This window comes from Ahaetulla prasina, chromosome 14, assembly GCF_028640845.1.
Source record: "Ahaetulla prasina isolate Xishuangbanna chromosome 14, ASM2864084v1, whole genome shotgun sequence".
In the NCBI taxonomy this organism is placed as follows: domain Eukaryota; kingdom Metazoa; phylum Chordata; class Lepidosauria; order Squamata; family Colubridae; genus Ahaetulla; species Ahaetulla prasina.
In genome coordinates, this window is record NC_080552.1 from 4,904,448 (window position 1) to 4,926,820 (window position 22,373).

Genomic DNA, 22,373 nt, shown 5'->3' on the forward strand with positions numbered 1-22,373 from the left:
ACCGATGACAGGTAGCTAAGAACATAATTGCAGGGTTTCAGTGATGAGCTGACTAATAAGGAACAATGAGATCAAGGCAACGCACGATCAAGATTTTAATTATATATTTTTTTTATCATCCCAGAAGAAGCAGTGAAGAAATCAGCCAGGTGACATGTGAGGGTGACTTCTCCACTCAGGTTCAAAATGCTTTGTTGAGGTCAGGATGGAGTCATGTTTACTGGAAAAACAAAGGAGCACACAACGGAGGGTGGAGTTTGAAATATCCCTTTCCAAAACTTCATGCTCATTAAAGACTCATGGCACTTCGGTAACCCCACCCGTGGCATTTAAAACATATCCTGCCACGATGTGGGCGTCAGGTTGAGCTCATATTGACCTATCTGTAGAAAGTGTATCTCCCATGTAAACACGGCAGATCCTAAGAAGGCCGAGTCAGTCCTGCAAGTAGGTAGTAACCTCTTCCGGTGTGTGTGTGTGTGTGTGTGTGTGTGTGTGTGTGTGTGTGTGTAAGGGGTCCAGACCTGATCACTCTTTCTTGCAATCTCCATTTCCAAACCGCCACCTTAAGAAGACCTAAATCCCTGGAAGCTTTCAAGAAGAGACTGGACTGCCATCTGTCAGAAATGGTGTAGGGCCGTAATGGCGAACCTATGGCGGCACACGGAGCCATATCTGTGGGCACACGAGCGTTGCCCTAGCTCAGCTCCAGTGCGCATGTGCATGCCAGCCAGCTGATTTTCGGGCCTTCTGCACCCATTGGAAGTCGGGAAATGGGCCATTTCCGGCCTCCGGAGGGCTTCTGAGGGGGGTGGGAAAGGCCGTTTTCGCCCTCCCCAGGCTCCAAGAAAGCCTCTGGAGCCAGTGAAGAGTGAAAAACAGGCCTACCGGGCCCACCGGTAACCTTTTTGCCGTCGCGTGCCAAAAGCGGGGGAAGCACGGGGGGTAGGGCACTGGGGGCATTGAATTATGAGCGTTGGCACACACAAGTGTGACTCCCCCCTGCACTTCCTTCCTTTTGGCACATGCTGGCAAAAAGATTAGCCATCACTGGTGTAGGGGGACCGGGGGTGGGATTAGATGACCTACAAGGTCCCTTCTAACTCTATTAATCTGTAAAACCTTCATCGCCTCCTATCTTATCATGTATTTGTTAATGTATCCTTCATTGCATAAAAAAATTTAGATCAGGTGAATCCCTGAGGAATTCAGGCACTCTTAGGAACCTCTGGAAGAGATCCCGGCTGGAGCGCACATGATGGGGAGGTTCCCACCCAAGATCCAAGCACTTGGACTCCTGAATCCCCTATTTCAGATCATGAGAGAAGGGGATGAAACCTAGAGCACTGCCTTAAAGGAAATGGCTAGCAGGGCTTGACTGCCTTGAAAGCCAAGTATAGAAGCAGGCTTGGCTGCAAAAAGCTAATGCAGTCCTGGGTTGAATAAACGGAGAATCAAAATCACGCGAAGTATTAGTACCGCTTTGTAAAGCCTTAGTAAGACCACACCTGGAATATTGCATCCAGTTTTGGTCACCACCTTACAAAAAAGGATGTTGAGACTTTGAAAAAAGTACAGAGGAAAACAACTAAGATCATCAAGCACCTGGAGGCTGAAACAGATGAACGTTTGTAGGAACTAGATAGAACTGGCTAGTCTAGAAAAAAAGGACTAAAGATGATACGATAGCAGTCTTCCAATATTTGAGGGGCTGCCACAAAGAAGAGGGGCAGCGGTGAAATCTGGCCGATCTATCCGGCTTGCACAAACCGATAGGGCCAGTAGCAGGAGGCTCTGCCCACCCGCCGGGACGTCAGTATGTCCCATTTTTGACCCTCTGCACATGCGCAGAAGAGGCGCACACACTCACATTTCCCATCCGGTAGCGAAGGTAAGTGCATTTCACCACTGAAGCGGGGGTCAAATTATTTTCCAAAGCACCAGAGGGCAGGACAAGAAACAATGGTTGGAAACTAATAGAGGAGAGAAGCAACCTGGAATTAAAGAGAAACTTCCTAACAGTGAGGACAATTCATCGGTGGGAACGGCTTTGCCTTCAGAAGTTGTGGATGCTCCATCACGGGAGGCTTTTGAGAAGAGACTGGATAGCCATTTGTCTGAAATGGTAGAGGGTCTCCTGCTTGAGCAAGGGGTTGGACCAGTGGTGAAATTCAATTTTTTTACTACTGGTTCTGTGGGTGTGGCTTGGTGGGTGTGGCAGTGGAAGGATACTGCAAACTCTCCATTCCCACCCCACTCCTGGGGGGAAGGATACTGCAAAATCCCCATTCCCACCCACTCCTGGGGGAAGGATACTGCAAAATCCCCATTCCCACCCCACTCCTGGGGGGAAGGATATTGCAAACTCTCCATTCCCACCCCCACTCCTGGGGGGAAGGATACTGCAAAATCCCCATTCCCTCCCCACTCCTGGGGGAAGGATATTGTAAACTCTCCATTCCCACCCCACTCCTGGGGGGAAGGATACTGCAAAATCCCCATTCCCTCCCCACTCCTGGGGGAAGGATATTGTAAACTCTCCATTCCCACCCCACTCCTGGGGGGAAGGATACTGCAAACTCTCCATTCCCACCCCCACTCCTGGGGGGAAGGATACTGCAAAATCCCCATTCCCTCCCCACTCCTGGGGGAAGGATATTGTAAACTCTCCATTCCCACCCCACATCTGGGGGGAAGGATACTGCAAAATCCCCATTCCCACCCACTCCTGGGGGAAGGATATTGCAAACTCTCCATTTCCACCCCCACTCTTGGGGGGAAGGATACTGTAAAATCCCCATTCCCTCCCCACTCCTGGGGGAAGGATATTGTAAACTCTCCATTCCCACCCCACATCTGGGGGGAAGGATACTGCAAAATCCCCATTCCCTCCCCACTCCTGGGGGAAGGATATTGCAAAATCCCCATTCCCACCCCACTCCTGGGGGGAAGGATATTGTAAACTCTCCATTCCCACCCCACTCCTGGGGGGAAAGATACTGCGAAATCCCCATTCCCACCCCACTCCTGGGGGAAGGATATTGCAAACTCTCCATTTCCACCCCCACTCTTGGGGGGAAGGATACTGTAAAATCCCCATTCCCACCCCCATTCCTGGGGGAAGGATATTGCAAACTCTCCATTCCCACCCACTCTGGGGCCAGCCAGAGGTGGTATTTGTCAGTTCTCCGAACTACTCAAAATTTCTGCTACTGGTTCTCCAGAACTGGTCAGAACTTGCTGGATTTCACCCCTGGGTTGGACTACAAGACCTCTAAGGTCCTTCCACCTCTGTCCTGATTGATTGAAAAAAAGCCTCATTTCCTTTCCTGGGATTTATGCCAGCTCATCATTCCGCCCGTATTATGATTTTGCTGCATTGGAATTATAGTTCAGTCTCTTCCTACTCCTTATATACTTCACCAAAAGATATCAAAAATGGAGAACCGAAGAAGAAATAGTATTCGAACCAAACTTGCTCATTTCTATCAAGCAAAGCTGATTTAATGATAATATTGAGAGCACCCTGTGTAGCCAGGTGTCATTCCACTAGATCCTGAGGAGCAGGGACAAGGTGCTTCAGATTGCCAGACTTCTAAAGCTGAATTTAGAGAGGAAAATCCTTTAGAACAGGGGTCTCCAACCTTGGCAACTTTAAGACTTTAAGACTTGTGGACTTCAACTCCCAGAGTTCCTCTGGAACTCTGGAAGTTGAAGTTCACAAGTCTTAAAGTTGTCCACAAGTCTTAAAGTTGCCAAGGCTGGAGACCCCTGCTTTAGAACAAGGACTTTCTTCTACTCCTGGGCCATTCAGACATTTGCTTTTTTAAACACAGACAAAAAGAAAAGGGTTAGGTGTTAGGCCTGATTGATGGCAGAATGATGCATCCACATGTTTTTCTTGTGATCAGGAGTCAGACCAAAGAGAGGCTGCTCAGATACGTGGTCTACTTATGTCAGTCAATCAACTGTCTAATCCAGTGTTACGCAACCTCTACAACAGGGCTGTCAAACTCGCGGCTCATGGACCGGATGCGTCGCGCGCTGCCCACGCCTGAAAGGGGGGGAAAAAGTTGCAATACGTCACATGATGACGCAGGTGGGGGGGGGGGTTGACACCCCTGCTCTATAACATGAGAAGTTACAACTGGATTTCAGCTCCCAGAATTCCCCAACAAGCCATGCTGGCTAGAAACTCTGGGAGTTGAACATAGAATCATAGAGCCAAAAGGGAATTGAAGGTCTTCTAGTCCAGTCTCCTTCTCAAGGCAGGAGCCTTACACCATCCCACTCAAATGGTTGTCCAGTCTATTTGTGAAAACCTTCAGTGATGGAGCGCTCACAACCCCAAGCTGTTTCGTTGATTAATTGATTTCACTGTCAGGAAATAGAATAGAATAGAATTTTTATTGGCCAAGTGTGATTGGACACACAAGGAATTTGTCTTGGTGCAGATGCTCTCAGTGTACATAAAAGAAAAGATACGTTCATCAAGGTACAACATTTACAACACAAATGATGGTCAGTATATCAATATAAATCATAAGGATTGCCAGCAACAAAGTTACAGTCATACAGTCATAAGTGGAAAGAGATTGGTGATGGGAACTATGAGAAGATTAATAGTAATGCAGATTTAGTAAATAGTCTGACAGTGTTGATGGAATTGTTTGTTTAGCAGAGTGATGGCCTTCGGGAAAAAACTGTCCTTGTGTCTAGTTGTTCTGGTGTGCAGTGCTCTATAGCGTCGTTTTGAGGATAGGAGTTGAAACAGTTTATGTCAGGGATGTGAAGGATCTGTAAATATTTTCACGGCCCTCTTCTTGATTCGTGCAGTATACAGGTCCCCAATGGAAGGCAGGTTGGTAGCAATTATTTTTTCTGCAGTTCTAATTATCCTCTGAAGTCTGTGTTTTTCTTGTTGGGTTGCAGAACCGAACCAGACAGTTATGGAGGTGCAAATGACAGACTCAATGATTCCTCAAAAATTACTTCATACTAGATGGAATCTCTCTTTAACAAGCTTCCACCCTTTAGAATAGAAGAATAGAATTTTTTTATTGGCCAAGTGTGATTGGACACACAAGGAATTTGTCTTTGGTGCATACGCTCTCAGTGTACATAAAAGACAAGATACCTTCATTAAGGTACAACACTTACCACACTTAATGATAGTCATAGGGTACAAATTTAACACTTAATGATACAACACTTAATGATAGTCATAGGGTACAAATAAGCAATCAGGAAACAATATCAGTATAAATCGTAAGGATACAAGCAACAAAGTTACAGTCATAAGTGGAAGGAGATGGATCCTGCCCCCAGGTGCCTTAGAAAATAAGTTAATCTCCTCTTTATGACAGCCCCTCAAGTACTGGAACTCAGCTTTTGTGTGTCCTCCTAATACTTCTCTTCACTAGGCTAGACATACCTACTATTCTTAGCTGTTCATTCAAATAATGAAAATTATTTCTTTGTTTGAAAAAAGCGAACCATGATGTTTTAATGATTTTGTGCAGGGGCACAAAAGATGTATCTTTATAATTAATGGCCAAGGTCTTGCAAAAGATGTCCAATATGCCTTATTACAGTTTGTCACACAGCCAGATGTTTAGACTGAATTTGGCATTTTTATCTACCTATCAAGTCCTTCCTAAGGACCTGAGATAGGCAGATGCTGTTGCTTGATTGTGTGATAAAGGTGTCATCACAGGATTTAAGCTGTTCCAAGTCAGGCTGCCTTTTGCAATTGACTGATTGCATTTGTCAATGCTGGTTGACCGTGTTCAAGGGGTGTTTTTGGATTGCACCCAAGGCGCCTATCACTATTGGTATTACCTTTGCTTTCTTTTGCCACAGTCTTTCTATTTCAAGGTCATTGTGTTATTGTAATCATTATTATGGAAGGGACGCAGTGGCTCAGGGGTTAGGACGTCGAGCTTGTCGATCGAAAGGTCGGCAGCTCAGCGGTTCGAATCCCTAGTGCTGCCGTGTAACAGGGTGAGCTCCCGTTACTTGTCCCAGCTTCTGCCAACCTAGCAGTTTCGAAAGCATGTAAAAATGCAAGTAGAAAAAATAGGGACCACTTTTGGTGGGAAGGGAACAGCGTTCCGTGCACCTTTGCCATTGAGTCATGCCGGCCACATGACCACGGAGACATCTTTGGACAGCGCTGGCTCTTCGGCTTTGAAACGGAGATGAGCACCACCCCCTAGAGTTGGCAATGACTAGCACATATGTGCGAGGGGAACCTTTACCTTTAATCATTATTATTACCGAGATTGCTTAAATCTTATGAGACTTCAGACGAGAACACCAAATCTTTACAATATGCAACCTATACTTATATAGTTGCCCATCTTTTAACCAACAACTCTGGGCAGCTCCCAATCAAAATATAAATATATCAGAATTAAAAATATAAATACATTCACCATACTTTCTTGGAAAAAGGTCAAACCTGAAAGTGGTTCAAGAAGATAAATAATAATCATTGTTTATGTCGATATCTGCTTTATAAAGGAAAATTCAAGAGCAAAAAAAAATACTTTACAAAAACATATAGTTTAATAAAAAATATCTAAAATCAAACGGTATATGTCAATTTATTTTGAAAAAGAATTCAGTGCATTAAGTGGTACTATTTGCATGGTAAAAGTTAAATTATCAAATAGTCAAATGACCAAAATAAAGGACAAAAGTATTTTTTTGCAGAATAAATAAATCTAAAGGCAGCTTTCTGAAATAAAGGGCTGACCTTTAAAATAAGGGATGTGTGATCACTGTAGATATCTAAATCAAATGAATAAATCTGATTTACTAAAAGAACGTATATGCTTATTCCACTCAGAAAGTGAGTTTCTGGCCATCATACAGTGTTAAAAAATAAACTCTTCCTGCTATATTTTACTAAAGTTACACTGAGAATTACTGCATATATTCATAGAGAAGCCAAGAATTTTAGGTTACAAAATAGACCTCCAAAATTGACTTCTGCTTATTAACTTTGCTACTGAATATACACTCACACTCAAGTACGTACACACAGATAGTATATTGAAACTGATAATACAATATATTTGAAACTGATTTTGAAAAATCAGTCACTTCCTTCTCAAAGTCATAAAAATCAGTGAAAGTATAATGAGACATGAAAGTGGGTCTTTCCATCCAGCAAGATAAAAAGACTCCCAGCCATCTTTTTCTCACTTCAAGAGCTCCCAAATGCTTTGATGTCTTCAGATCTAAAGGAGAAACTCAGTACTGAAACTGAATTCTTCCCAAAGGCTTGATGTTATTAAGTCTTGGACGTGTGCCCGCCCTGAATTAAGAGGGCCAAGAAAGAACCATCTTCCTTCTAAAATGGTGAGTCGTCCCCATGGAGCCTCAGGTGATGAACAGGGATTATCTTCACTTGATTTCCATGTCAAGCACAAAACAAAACACTCGGCTTCAAAGAAATTAGCCAAGTCCCAGCAAACACAAACACGTTGTCCCGCATTCCTTCCAAGGATGTTTGCCACAAATCTTTGGAAGAGGCTGGAGCTCTTGGCGGGGTAATTAAACGTTCCTGCCTGCCACCCCAGTATTTCCTTCCTGTCACTACAACCGAACTCTGCCACTCTTTGGTTCTATGTCGGCTGGAGGACCGGAGCATGATCCTGTCCACTTTAAGTATTCAACCCGGGGGTGAAGCCATCAACAAGTTGTGAGAAGAACACAGGGCTCGTCTCAATTCCCGCAATTCCCATCCACAAAGGTAAGAGATTTCTTTGACATCCTGAAATAGGAATAGGATGGAGGTGATGGAATGCCTGGCAGCCAAACTTCTTATTCAAGTTTAATTGCTCCTCGGTTTAATTCATACACTTACATTCTGTAAGCCAGGAATTCTTGGAAAAACCCCTCAAATGGCTTTTTGATATCCTGGCAGTACGGACTAGCTGTGCCACCAATGAATTGCCCCCCACCCTGGTTTTAAATCATATCGTAATAATAAGATTTTTAGCACAGTATGTTCAGAAATAAGTCCCGTAATTGTTTGGTGGGGCTTATTTTTAGCTGCTTCAGTTCTTTCTTTCTTTCTTTCTTTCTTTCTTTCTTTCTTTCTTTCTTTCTTTCTTTTTTTCTTTCTTTCTTTCTGTCTTTTTCTTCCTTCCTTCCTTCCTTCCTTCCTTCCATCCGTCCGTTCTTCCTTTCTTCCTTTCTCTTCCTTCCTTCCTACCTGCCTTCCTTCCTTCCTTCCTTCCCAGAACATAAAAACATCCAGTTTTAAAAATAACACTTGGAAAAAAAGTAAAAATAAGGAAAAGCAGAAATCTAACATTCAGCCAAATGTTTTGAATTTCTCAGAAAGGTTCTCAGCTCTGGTTAGAAAGTTGAATAATTGACAAATGTTAGAACTTTTTAAGTACTCGCTTCTTGCTGTGAATTAGGGTCATGTAATTTATTCCGCCAATTGTTCAATGCATTGAAGTCACTGGCTTAGTAACTGAGAATGTGGGAAGAAACAAAAAAACTGAGAAATATAACAATAGGATTAAACTGGTACCTTTTCACTAGAACGGGAAAAAATAGTTCCATTCGATTAATTCAGATTCTGCAAATCAATAGATAAATTCTTATCTATAAAATACATTATGCACGAAACATCACAGGATGTTTATTCTAAATGCTTTTTCTAGAATTATAACTGAACAACAAGATTGCAACATAGGACTTGTAGTTTGCGGTCTGGGGTGGGGGGTTCCCAACCAGAGGTGGGTTTCAGCAGGTTCTGACCAGTTCTGGAGAACCGGTAGCGGAAATTTTGAGTAGTTCGGAGAACTGGTAGTAAAGATTCTGACTGGCCCCACCCCGAGTCCCAGCTGATCGGGAGAAAATGGGGATTTTGCAGTAAACTTCCCCTGGAGTGGGGGGGTGTGTGGAATGGAGATTTTACGGTATCCTTCCCCTGCCATGCCCACCAAGCCTCACCCACAGAACCGGTAGTAAAAAAATTTGAAACCCCCCACTGTTCCCAGCAGGGGGTGATTGCAGTCGAACCCCCTGGGAGTGAGAGACAATATTCCAGGGGGTGCAAAAACTTGGGTTTAGAAGTTTCAAAATCATTGTGTGTACGTATGATTATATGGATAGAATTGTTTATTTTTTTTAAAGTGGTGCGAGAATATATCAGAAGCGTTCTAGGGGGTGCAGGGTAGAGAAAAGGTTGGGAGCCCCTGCCTCAGTGGTGGGATTCAGCCAGTTCGCACCACTTCGGGAGAACCGGTTGTTAACTTTCTGAGCAGTTTGGTGAACTGGTTGTTGGAAGAAATCATTAGGGGAGAGAACCGGTTGTTAAATTATTTGAATCCCACCACTGCCCTGCCTTACCCGAAGCATACACTCTGGGAACTGTTAGGGAGGGGCTGTCTTCACCCTCTTTCTCTCACACAAGCTCTCTGAACTGTTGTCGCTTTGGCGCCCTTCCCTCCTGGGCACCCAGGCCAGTTACTGTCTGTATGTTGAGCAATTCAGAAAGTGACCTCAACGACACTCAAGGAGGGCAACCAAGGAGCTTAAAACCACAAAGGTGTAAAATAGGTGACTAGCTGGGGAAGAGCGTGAGACAGAGAACTCAAAGGGGAACTGTCAAGCTGGCTATGAATAAGAATCCATGTTGAAAGGTAAAAAAGAAAGAAAGAAAGAAAGAAAGAAAGAAAGAAAGAAAGAAAGAAAGAAAGAAAGAAAGTAGCTGAGCTTAAAAGGGGAATTTTTAAAAAGTGATGCCGAGTTATGGTTTGATTTTTTTTAAAATTTTTAATTTTTATTTGCATTTATATCCCGCCCTTCTCCGAAGACTCAGGCCGGCTTACACTATGTTAAGCAATAGTCTTCATCCATTTGTATATTATATACAAAGTCAACTTAAAGAAACTTAAAGATTTAAAGAAAAACCTTACCTCTCCTTTAATCACGATATTCAGTAGGAAGGTCAGGAACAAGGGCATTTGGCACTGGAATCTGAACGATAAAATTCTATCGACAATGAGAAAAAGCATCAATGTAAAAGAGCAAACAAATCATTATCAAATAAGTTAAACAAGATTGTTCTATTTTAATCCAGTATCTGGAGACGCTACTAAAATATTTTGTCAATAAGCCAGAGAAACAAAGCTCCAGATCTACATATTATGGGCGTCATTATATTTACATATGACTCTGCACTTATGTTATTATTCACAAGTTTACGTGTCGCAGAATACAAAGAACTTCGTTTTATAATCTAATTACCAGGGCTGTGCAAGTCTTCAAAAATCCATTTCTAACAAAGGGAAATAGTAGCAAATGCGTTTTGGTCACTGACGTGTGGCCTGAAGGTGATTTGATTATGTGGAATGAAGTCATTTTTGACTCCTAGAGATGCATAAATAGTTTTTCTCCAAGACAATCTGTCCACAACCTTGTCTTTCAGGTTTTCTCGTGGTGTATTCATCGCCATTGTTAACTATCCATCCGGCTGCTGGTTATCCGCTTCTCTTTTCTTTCCTGGTTTTGTTTTTTTGTGTGTTTCCATGATGAAAGGATTTGTCAGTGACATCACCATTGCTCAGGGGACACCAGCTGGGGGCTCCGTTACTCTCCCTGCAAAGATTAATGGTATCCATTAATCTGCTCAGAGTTGCCCACTTTCAAACTCCTGGGTTAATTGGAGCTGGAGCTGGAGCATGTGATGGGAACTCACCTCTGTGGCAACAGGTCTCGAACGCAAGCCTGCTGATCTCAGCCCAGAATTCTAACCTCATGAGCCACCACACTCCAGCTACCTTTCCAGAGAGCTGTGTCTTTGCATAACATAAATGCTTCGCTTCTATGTTTTGTTTCATGGTGGTTTCAGGAGTCTTCTCCAACACCAAAAGGGTCAATACTCTTCCTATCCTAAAACTCTGTAGAGATCCTCTGTCATCCAGGTCATGGTTGTCCCAAAGGTGCTTTTTTAGGAGGCAACTGGACTTTCTTGTTTTTTCTTTGAAGACCTTTTGCTTGTCATCCAAGAGGCTTCTTCCACGTGCTCCCAAGTGCTTCAACGATCCTCTAAAAGGATGCAAATAACATAACATAATAACAGAGTTGGAAGGGACCTTGGAGGTCTTCTAGTCCAACCCCCTGCCCAGGCAGGAAACCCTACACCATTTCAGACAAATGGCTATCCAACATTTTCTTTAAAATTTCCAGTGTTGGAGCATTCACAATTTCTGCAGGCAAGTTGTTCCATTTATTGATTGTTCTAACTATCAGGAAATTTCTCCTTAGTTCTAAGTTGCTTCTCTCCTTGATTAGTTTCCAACCATTGCTTCTTGTTTGACCACCTGCCTGCAAGGAATATAAATCCTTCCATTCCCCACTATCCTTTCAGAGATGAAGAAGCTTCTTGGATGAGAAACGAAACGTCTTCCAAAGAAAAAACAAGGAAGTCCAGTTGCCTCTTGAAAAAGGACCTTTGGGTCTTCCTATCCTACATCTTCAAGGTCCAAATTTCTCTTTCATAGAGTGTCATCAGAAAAAAAAACACCGCATGGCTTGCATTGTGGTATTCTAGCCCTCGTATACCACCACACCTGAATATCTGCCAAGGCCTCCATGGCTGCTGGACCAAGTACTAGTCTGGAGTGTAGTGCCTGATCTAACACTGAAGCAAAATTTCCTCCCTTCATTCAACTCTACTTGGGGCTTTTAAAGTGCTGGTAGTGAAAATGAGAACATATTACTCATTGGCTTGGGACCTGGGTACTTACGGGACCGCCTGCTGTTACCTCATGCCTCCCACCGTCCCGTACGCTCTCACAGAGAGGGACTTCTCAGGGTGCCGTCAGCCAAACAATGTCGGCTGGCGGCCCCCAGAGGAAGATCCTTCTCTGTGGGGGCTCCTACTCTTTGGAATGAACTTCCCCCTGGATTACGCCAAATACCTGACCTTCGGACCTTTCGCCGCGAATTGAAAACATATTTGTTTATTCGCGCGGGGCTAACAAACGTTTTAAACTGTTTAGCTTTTAAATTTTAAATTCTATTTATATTTTAAATTGGGGTTTTTTAGATTTTAATTATTTTAATTTTTTCGGCCAATTGTGTAATAAGTGTCTTAATTTAGTTTTTTAATATTGTATATTGTGTATGTTTTTTAGCCTGGCTGTACACCGCCCTGAGTCCTTCGGGAGAAGGGTGGTCTAGAAATTCAATAAATAAATAAATAAATAAATTTTATCTGAGATAGATTTTGACAAATCTATCAAAGATTTGGGTGCAAAGCAGTGGTGAAATGTAAAATTTGTTACTACCGGTTCTGTGGGCATGGCTTAGTGGGAGGGGGGGTGTAATGTGACCGGGTGGACGTAGCCAACTTTTTTTTCCTCTCTTTTCAAAGCATTTTTTTTCTACAACCTCTTCGGCTGAAGAGGTTGTAGAAAAAAATGCTTTTAAAAGGCTCCTCTGACGATCCCAGCTGAGTTGCCTGATCGTCAGAGGCTTTTCTTTTTTTAAAAAAACATTTTTTTTGCCTTTAAAAGAAAAAAAAAACCCCTGACGATCAGGCAACTCAGCTGGGATCGTCAGAGGAGCCTTTTAAAAGCATTTTTTTCTACAACCTCTTCGGCCAAAGAGGTTGTAGAAAAAATGCTTTGAAAAGTTTTTTAAAAAAACCCTCTGATGATCACACGGCTCAGCTGGGCATGGGGCGGGGCAGGGATTTTTGCTACCGGTTCTCCGAACCACCAACTGCCATCACTACCGGATCGCGTGATCCGGGCCGAACAGGGAACATTTCACCCCTGGTGCAAAGACGCTTGGGGAAAACATAGCTGATCATATTTGGCACAGTCTGTGGCAGCATCAGGGAAGAGCTGGGTCTCAATCAATCAGAATAGAGCTGGAAGGGACTTTGGAGGTCTTCTAGTCCAGCCCCCTGTTCAAGAAGGAGACCCTATACAATTTGAGATAATTGGTTGTCCAGTCTCTTCTTAAAAACCTCTAATGATGGAGCACCCACAACATCTGAAGGCAAGCCCTTCCACTGGTTAATTGTTCTCGCTGTTAGGAAGTTTCTCCCCAATTCCAGTTTGCTTCTCTTCTTGGTGAGTTTCCATCCATTGTTTCTTGTCCTGCCTTCTGGTGCTTTGGAGAATAGGTTGACACCCCCCCTTCTTTGTGGCAGCCCCCTAAGTATTGGAACACTGCTATCATGTCTCCCCTAGTCCTCCTTTTCATTAAACTAGACATATCCAATTCCTGAAACCGACCTTCCTATGTTTTAGCCTCCAGCCCTCTAATCATCTTTGTTGCTCTTCTCTGAACTTTTTCCAAAGTCTCAACATCTTTTTGTAATGTGGTGACCAAAACTGGATGCAGTATTCCAAGTGTGTGGCCCTACCAAAGATTTATCAAGTGGTATGAACTCTGTTTAACAAGGCAAAAGACTTTACGAGGCCTGTCCTGGCAAACAAGGATCCTACAACATCCAACTGGGTTGATCTTCGTAGCTTTGTGTGGAATCAGCTACATTCAGGCCAAGATTTAAGTGCATTAATTTTTTTAGTAATTTGCTAGTGATACCTCCGATGAAACTGTGTGAGAACAAGAGAGTTAAAATGCAACTTTAAGCCTTATTGCTTCCAACACCAGAGATCAGGGGTGGGTTCTATTTACCTTTACTACCGATTCGCATCGTGCCCGCCCATGCGTGCTTGTTCCACTCGCGTACACTCTCTCTCTTCTGCGCATGCGCAGAAATGTTTTGATGACATTTGGGTCAGTGGGCGGAGCCTCCCACCGGTTTTACTACCAGTTCTATAGAACCGGTCCGAACCGGGGATGTTGTGACTCCAGCCCCCTAACCTGGCCCCATGCCCAAAAGTGACTCCGAGAGTGAGGGGGAAGGGCTGGTAAGTCTTACCTCGGGAGCACCGATTCCTTTGGCCCGGCTCCAGGAGCCAGAACCAGACCAGTCGGAGGACATAATGAGGCCGTCATCCCCTGATTCCTCCCTTCCCCAGGCTACGCCTTCAGACCCAGCTGATAATAATAATAATCAAGCTTGGATCGACCCGCGCTTCAGAAAGATTAGAGAGGCGGCGTCATCAAAGGGAAGGATGGGGCAGGAGCCCTACCCCACAGGCTATATAAGGAGCTTTGAGATTGCTCTCACTCCACGGGAAGCAAGGTTTAGCTGATCCGTTTCAAAAAGAGCTGAAAGTCTTGCTACGTGAGTCATTTGTTTGAACTTTGGCAAGCATCTGCGATTTCTCTGCCAGGATTGATCAGAGCCGTGAATCCACTGGCTGAAGGCCAGCTCGTTGATCCGAAGTGGGGAAGGAGACAGAACAGGGGGCAACCCACCACTGCCAGAGATGGCTAACCGGTGAAAAACAAGATATTTGCCCTCTGACTTGCTCTTTCTCCTTTGTAGGAAGAGATTTATGGGTTTGTTTGTTTTTCTGTCCCCCTGTCCATCATATTTTTGAAACCCCACCCCCCATCTCCTTCAGATGTCTGGAATAAAGATGTCCCAGGAGAAGGAGAAGAGCTCCGTACCTATGGTGACGTTGTCTGTACCCCAGGAACCTTATGCTCCAGGATACTCTGCTTCCTACACCCCGGAGGCCTACACATCACAGCCCTACAATCCACAGATGTATGCCCCACAAACCTACGGCTCAGAATCACAGAGCTATACACAATACGCATCAGATCCATATGCAGTTAATGTTTCGGAAACTGAGCATTATCGCGTCACAGGTATGTGCCGGGTGCATTTCCAAGGGTGAGGTTTGGATCAAAGGAGAAAGAGGGTTTGGTTTGGGGCTTGATTCAAACCCTCTGCAAGGCTTCTCTTCCTTCCTTCTTTCCTCCTCAATGCAGGTGCTTGCTGCTATGAGATTTCTACTCCACCTCCATATAGCTGTGAAGAAGTGCCTTGTGACACTCTAGGACCAGGTATGCACCAGAAACTTATAGGCTGAAGACTGAGTCATATACAGACAGTCCTCGACCTACAGCAGTGGTCACCAATCGGTGGTCCGGAGAAACCAAGCGATAAGGTTTCTGCTAGGCTTTGCACAAAATAGTGAACAGAATGCTGATAGTTGTAGATCTCAACTCTTGGTGAGTTAAGTGACGCTGTTTATGTGGGGGTGCAATAAGGAACAACAGGTTTGAACTGAACCATGATAACACTGAGTGGCTTTCGGATAGCTAGATAGCTAGTTAGCTAGCTAGATAGCTAGATGGATGGGTGGATGGGTGGATGGGTGGATGGATGGATAATAGATATAGAGAGAGACAGGTAGGTGAGAGAGAGAGAAGCTGGCTGGCTGGCTGGCTGGATAAGATACATAGAGAGACAGGTAGGTGAGATAGAGAGAAAAGATGGATGAATGGATGGATGGATGGATGGATGGATAATAGATATATAGAGAGACAGGTAGATGAGAGAAAGAGACGATAGATAGATGGATGATGGATGGATGGATGGATAGACGGACGGATGGACTGATGGACGGATGGATATGTATGTGAGAGAGAAGATGGATAGACAGACAGACAGACAGACAGACTCAGATTGACAGACGGATAGTCCAGAATGCTAGAAATATAAGAGGTCTCATTTATGGCCATTTGTAGATAGACAAAGTGGGTTGCCAGTATTTACATCTATGTTTATGATGCAATCATGGCTTATTCTGGACACTAGACCAATGCCTGGGGAGAAAAAAATATCCATGTTTCCCTGAATTTCCTGCTTAAGGTTCTTAAGAAGATTCTCCTCAAGGATCTAAAGCTGAAAGCCAGAGGACCCAAGGGTGAGGACTGGAATGCTGACCATAGACCAGGAAGAGTCTCAGCAAATATTAATGATAGGAGTGTAGCAAATGACAGGGTGCCCATTTAATTACAAGGACATGTCTGAGACAAAGTTGTTCTCTTTATTGGTGTTCCAAGAAACTCCTGGACTGAACTCCTTCAAGGTATTTCTGTTTTAAGAGTGCTGGTAGAGTCTCTGGGGAGGCCCAGAAGCATTTGCCTAAACAAAAGTGATGCATTACACTTGCTCTTTTTAATCAAAAGCCTTTCATGAAAGTATTTAAGGGCAGATACAGCACAGCGTCTACCTGGAACAAGGACCCAAGGACATCAAAGTCAGGTCCCAAGGACAGAGATGGTTGGGGTCTCCCCCACCTTGGCAACTTTACTGACTTGAGGACTTCAACTTCCAGAATTCCTCAGCCAGCATGCGCTGGCTGAGGAATTCTAGGAGTTGAAGTCCACGAGTCGTAAGGTTGCCAAGGTTGGAGACCCCTACTTTAAATTGGCCGACTAAGATAAAAGATGGGGAAAGGGACGGAGAAAAAGCTTCTTCCCAGGAGATCTTTTCACAAAGCCATCTTTCCCAGGGAAAAAAAGAAGAAGCTTTCAACCTCATCCCCGGGAGAATCTTTCAAAGCTTTTTGCTTGTTTTTGATTCTTCCTGGAGTTTGCTGAGCTGTCTCGACATATGGGCTGGTGCAGTGGTGGGATTCAACCGGTTCGCACCGGTTCAGGAGAACTGTTTGTTAAACTTTGTGGAGTTCTGTGAACCGGCTGAATAGTCAAGGCTGCCTGACCAACTGCCTAACGATTCCAATAGCTTAGACTTATATACCGCTTTACAGTGCTTCACAGCCCTCTCTAAGAGGTTGACAGAGTCAGCCTCTTGCCCCCAACAATCTGGGTCCTCATTTTATCCACCTTGGAAAGGATGGAAAGCTGAGTCAACCTTGAGCCTGGTGAGATTCAAACTGCCAAATTGCAGGCAAATGGCTGTCCAGAAGAGATTTCTGCCCACACATAAAAGCTCTGGATGTAAGAGATGAAATGAGCATTGATGTCTCTCCTCTCTCTCTGCCCCACAGTTTGCATGGACTCATCCCCACCTGTTGTGGTGGCCGGGATCTTCTCCAGTAAACCTGCGTCCACCATCTGCCCCTGTTGCCGACAGATCATCACCACCGAAGTGGTCTTCCGAGTGGGGTGCCTAACCTATGCCGTCTCGACCTGCCTGTGCTTGGTGGGGTGAGTGTCGCATGCTTTGTGACTTTATATTTTTAATAGATTAACAAGAGTTGGAAGGGATCTCGTAAGTCATCTAGTCCAGTCCCACTGCCCAATTTGTCCTCCTACACATTCATGGAATTCATTAGTACAGGGTTGTCCAACCTTGACCACTTTAAGACTTGTGGACTTCAACTCCCAGAATTCTGGGAGTTGAAGTCCACAAGTCTTAAAGTGGCCAAGGTTGGAAAGCTGGCTGAGGAACTCTGGGAGTTGAAGTCCACAAGTCTTAAAGTGGCCAAGGTTGGATAGCTGGCTGAGGAACTCTGGGAGTTGAAGTCCACAAGTCTTAAAGTGGCCAAGGTTGGAAAGCTGGCTGAGGAACTCTGGGAGTTGAAGTCCACAAGTCTTAAAGTGGCCAAGGTTGGATAGCTGGCTGAGGAACTCTGGGAGTTGAAGTCCACAAGTCTTAAAGTGGCCAAGGTTGGATAGCTGGCTGAGGAACTCTGGGAGTTGAAGTCCACAAGTCTTAAAGTGGCCAAGGTTGGATAGCTGGCTGAGGAACTCTGGGAGTTGAAGTCCACAAGTCTTAAAGTGGCCAAGGTTGGAAAGCTGGCTGAGGAACTCTGGGAGTTGAAGTCCACAAGTCTTAAAGTGGCCAAGGTTGGATAGCTGGCTGAGGAATTCTGGGAGTGGAAGTCCACAAGTCTTAAAGTAACCAAGGTTGGAGACCCCTGCATTAGTAGATCAGAGTAGACAAACTCAGACCCAACATTTTCTCCCCTGTTGAGTTGGCAGGCTGGAGGGTCAAAAAATTCAATATGACATCCACACCCATGCACTCTTAGACCCATTCTTTCTCACATCTATCATGCTGGCTGCCCCCTTGATTTTTTTTCTTTTAAATCCCCTCCAGCCTTCAGAAACGGCTTCAGGGATAAAACCAGAGGTGGGTTTCAGCAGGTTCTGACCAGTTCTGGAGAATCGGTAGCGGAAATTTTGAGTAGTTCAGGGAACCGGTAGTAAAAATTCTGACTGGCCCCACCCCCATCTATTCTCTGCCTCCCATGTCCCAGCTGGGGGAGGGACTGGAGGGGGGGGCATGGAAATTTTGCGGTATCCTTCCCCTGCCATGCCCACCAAGCCACGCCCACCAGCCCATGCCACACCCACCAAGCCACACCCACAGAACCAGTAGATAGTAAGCTGCTTCTGCCTCCCGAGTCCCAGCTGATCGGGAGGAAATAGGGATTTTGCAGTAGCCTTCCCCTGGATTGGGGAGGGAATGGAGATTTTACAATATCTTTCCCCTGCCACGCCCACCAAGCCACGCCCACCAAGCCACACCCAGAATCGGTAGTAAAAAAAATTGAAACTCACCACTGGGTAAAATGGAGACCTCGGGCCAGAGATGGGAACATTTGGGGAGCTGAGTGTTATCCTGAAGTTCCCTTAGGGGGAGGCTAGGGATGCCACGGGTAGGGGGCTGGCACAGTGGGATAGACTTGGGGCTTTCTTTTGGCTTTTCAGGGTTTGTGTGGGGGGCTCATTGCAGGTAACCGAGAGATAGTGCAAATAAAAGCAACAGTGCGCCATTTTGAGGCAAGCTCCGCCCCTTTGGAACCTGCACAGTGACATTTGCATACAGGTACTAAGGGGGCGGAGCTATTTTGGTCCCATTGCAGGAACTACTGGATCCTGGAGATGTCTTTGGCCCGACTTTAGTCCTCCTGGCTCAGTGTTTTTCCGCCTCAGCCACATGTCTTAAAGTTGGCTGGGGAACTCTGGGAGTTGATTGAGGTTGAGAAACACTTTTTGCTCTTGTGTAACCTTACGAAGACTCCTGGTGTAAGAAGCTTACTATCCTTAGCAGTGTTTCTCAAGCTTGGCAACATTATTATAGGGGGACTCCAACTCCCAGAATTCCCCAGCCTGCCATGCTGGCTGGGGAATCCTGGGAGTAGAAGTCCATCTGTCTTTTAACATTTTCATTTCAAATGTTCCTATCTTAACGTTGACTGACCTATAAGGGATAAAGCTGACAAAATGGGTAGTTCTTCAAGAGGGACATATTTTGACATATTTTTACAATAAAATCTCAGACTGCCTTCTTCAACCAGGACTTGGACTGCAATCAAAGACTGGAAACTTGGAATCCGAGGATCCATTGACCTACAGTAGGCTGCCTAAGGTCTAGAGCAGGGGCTTCCAAACTTGGCTACTTTAAGATTTGTGGACTTCAACTCCCAGAATTCCATAGTCAGCATGGCCGTTTGAGGAATTCTGGGAGCCGAAGTTCGCAAGGAAATTGCCAAGTTTGGAGACCCCTGGTCTAGAGTGGTTGGGGTTGGTTGACGGCCAATAATTCTGTATTTCTAGTTTGACATTTTTGGGGGTATTTTCCACTCTCATACTGCTGCATCATCAGGAATGGCCTGAGCCTGAATGGTTAATGGTTGGTCTATGCAATTTTGAAATTTGATGTCTTGGTGTAATTTCTTGGCATAACATCAAGCCACAAGAAAACCCTTTTCAAGTCATGGTCTGTCTTTTTATTTATTTATTTATTTTTTAATTGAAAAAGTTTAAAAAAAAAACAAAGACATTTCCCCCCCTTTTCCCCCCCCTCCCTCCCAGAAAACCCCCTTCCCCCCTCCCTTCCCCCCCTCTCCCCGGTTTCCCGGGTCAATCACAAGGTATTGTTATACATAAACCAAACATAGAATAAAATTTTCCCTTCCAATCCAATTAACCTCATCCAAAGCTTTTCATCTCCCAACCCCCTCCCCATTACATAAAATAACTTCCTAATTATTCAAAGGCAATCTGATATTTCTTAATCTGATATCTGTTTTGTAGATAATCAATCCATTTTTTCCATTCAATTAAATATCTTTCCTGCGTATTGTCTTTTTAAAAAGCTGAGATTTTAGCCATCTCAGCCAAATTAATGACTTTCAGTATCCATTCTTCTATTGTAGGTACCTCTTCTTTCTTCCAGTATTGTCCAATCAACAGTCTTGCTGCTGTTATTAAATTCAGAATCAGTTTAAAATAAAATCAATACGTGAGAAAGATTGGTGCCTATCGGAAAAAAAAGTAAAATCTCTCTCATCTTTTTATTTTCTTACGTGGCTTTCAGGTGCTGCCTGGGCTGCTGTCTCATCCCCTTCATGTCCAAATGCTGTAAGGACGTCGATCATTATTGTCCCTGTTGCAGATATCACATCTACCGGTATAAAAGGATCTAGCTGCTTAGATGAACAGCCCACCCAGCTGTCTCCTTGGAAATCAAATGGGAGCAAAGGTGTTTCCAACTTGGATGGATTCACACTCTCCATCCTGGAGTGTTCTTATGTTTGGAACTGGATTGCATTTATGCAGGATGGGCTCCCTAATCTGCGGTGAAGCTGGCTGAGCTCCGGTCAACATTGGCCTCCTTCAGCCTCCTCAGCAGGGAAGTGGCTTGCAGCCGGTCAAAGATCTGCTCTAGGATTTTCTGTATTACTTTCCTGGTATTTGGAGGTCTGTGAATTAACTCTTGTTTTTGGTTTTTCTTTTGTGAATCTTTTGGTACGCTTCCTTCTCAAGGCTGCTCAAATCCATCTGTGCTTCAGTCCCCACGTATCTCCTCTGAGGACCATATCAATGAACAGAAGTGGGTTTCAGCAGGTTCTGACCAGTTCTGGAGAACCAGTAGCGGAAATTTTGAGTAGCTCGGAGAACCGGTGGTAAAAATAAAATTCTGACTGGCCCCACCCCCATCTATTCTCTGCCTCCCGAGTCCCAGCTGATCGGGAGAGAATGGGGATTTTGCAGTAACTTTCCCCTGGAGTGGGGGGCGGGAATGGAGTATCCTTCAGGATACTTTTACAGTATCCTTCCCTTGCCATGCCAAACAAGCCATGCCCACCAAGCCATGCCACACCCACCAAGCCACGCCCACAGAACCAGTAGTAAAAAAATTTTTAAACCCACCACTGTCAACAATGCACCATTTATGTCCTACCAAGCATCTCCTGGCCTGCTGGCTTGCCAGAGGCCACTTTTACATGCTTCTTACTTCACGCTGGACTGAGAAATCCTTCATTTTCCTCCTGGCCCAATTTTCACTCAGTTGGATAAAAGGAAACTTCTGAGAAATCTCTCCATTGCTTGGCCTGAAGGGGGTCCCCAAACAGTGAAGTCCAAGGCCAGGTCATCAGAGCCATGCTGTTGTGACCCAGGCCCAAGTAGGTAGTAATAAACTCAGTCCGTGGAAAAATAAACTTTATTCGAACAGCTGGGAATTACTTCATTCCCAGCGTTGTTCAACTCAAAGTAAAACAAATGCCTCCCAACACAAATTCCTCAGTTATCTAACAAACCTTAGTCTAATTAGGCAAACTGCCAAAGGCCCTTCCTGGCAAACGTCCAGAAGCCACAAAAACAAAGACGTATATGAAATAGAAGATGAAGCAGAAGACGCAGCTACAACGTTGTTTTCCGGCAAAGCCCAAATGCTGTTGCTGGTCTGCTTTAAGCCTTGTGGGAGGGGCCAATCATCTCTTGGCCCTACTCCCGAGTTATCCTCTCTGCTTGAGCTGCTCTTGCCTTCTGGCAGCTCTTCTCATGCGTGCATTAGGAACAGGCTCCTCATGTTCCTCTGCCTCACTACTATCAGTCTCTGGAGGCTCTGGAGTTCGCACCTCACTTCCTGATGGCCCTGGCCCCACCTCAGCCTCATCACTGTCCAACTCCGTTGCCAACTCCGTAGGCTGCTGAGGGACCACAACACATGCCCATTTTAATATGCATTTAAAAAGAGGGCGGGGCTTTGGTTGCATGGTGGTGGTTGCCATCTTGACTTCTCTACGTAGAACAGGGGTTTCAAACTCAAAGCCCGCAGGCTGGATCTGGCCCGCGGGCTGCTTAGATCTGGTCAGCAGAGCCTCCCTGGAAACAGTGAAGGACCAGCTGCTGGTGCCTCTGCCAGCGAAAATGGGCTCCCAATCTCTATTTTCGGCTGGGACAGCCTCCTGCAACCCTCGGCCAGTGAAAACGGAGCTCAGGAGGGACGTGTGCAGCCCTCCCGAGCTCCATTTTCGCTGGCCGAGGGTTGCACGAGGCTGTTCTGTCTCCGTCCTCACTTTGGAGTAACGAGCTGGCCTACAGCCAGTGGTTACATGGCTCCTATCAGTCCTGGCTGAGAAAACGCAGCTGCCTGCCAAAAAGTTCAAACAGATTAAGACTTCAGCTCACTTCAACACGGTTCAGTTAATTTGCTTCCCATGGAACTGAGAGCAGTCCTAAAGCTCCTTATATAT

The 22,373-nt window shown here is 44.9% G+C and overlaps 1 protein-coding gene across 1 annotated transcript; it reads left to right on the forward strand.

Moving 5' to 3' along the window:
• The first annotated feature begins 7,441 nt into the window (after nucleotides 1-7,441).
• Nucleotides 7,442-20,620, forward strand: LOC131185361 (lipopolysaccharide-induced tumor necrosis factor-alpha factor homolog). Its single transcript, XM_058157826.1, has 5 exons — nucleotides 7,442-7,762; nucleotides 14,526-14,775; nucleotides 14,899-14,973; nucleotides 16,929-17,088; nucleotides 20,210-20,620. Exons 2-5 carry the CDS (start codon nucleotides 14,526-14,528, stop codon nucleotides 20,316-20,318), a joined length of 594 nt encoding a protein of 197 aa, XP_058013809.1. The 5' UTR covers nucleotides 7,442-7,762; the 3' UTR covers nucleotides 20,319-20,620.
• The last annotated feature ends 1,753 nt before the right edge of the window (nucleotides 20,621-22,373 follow it).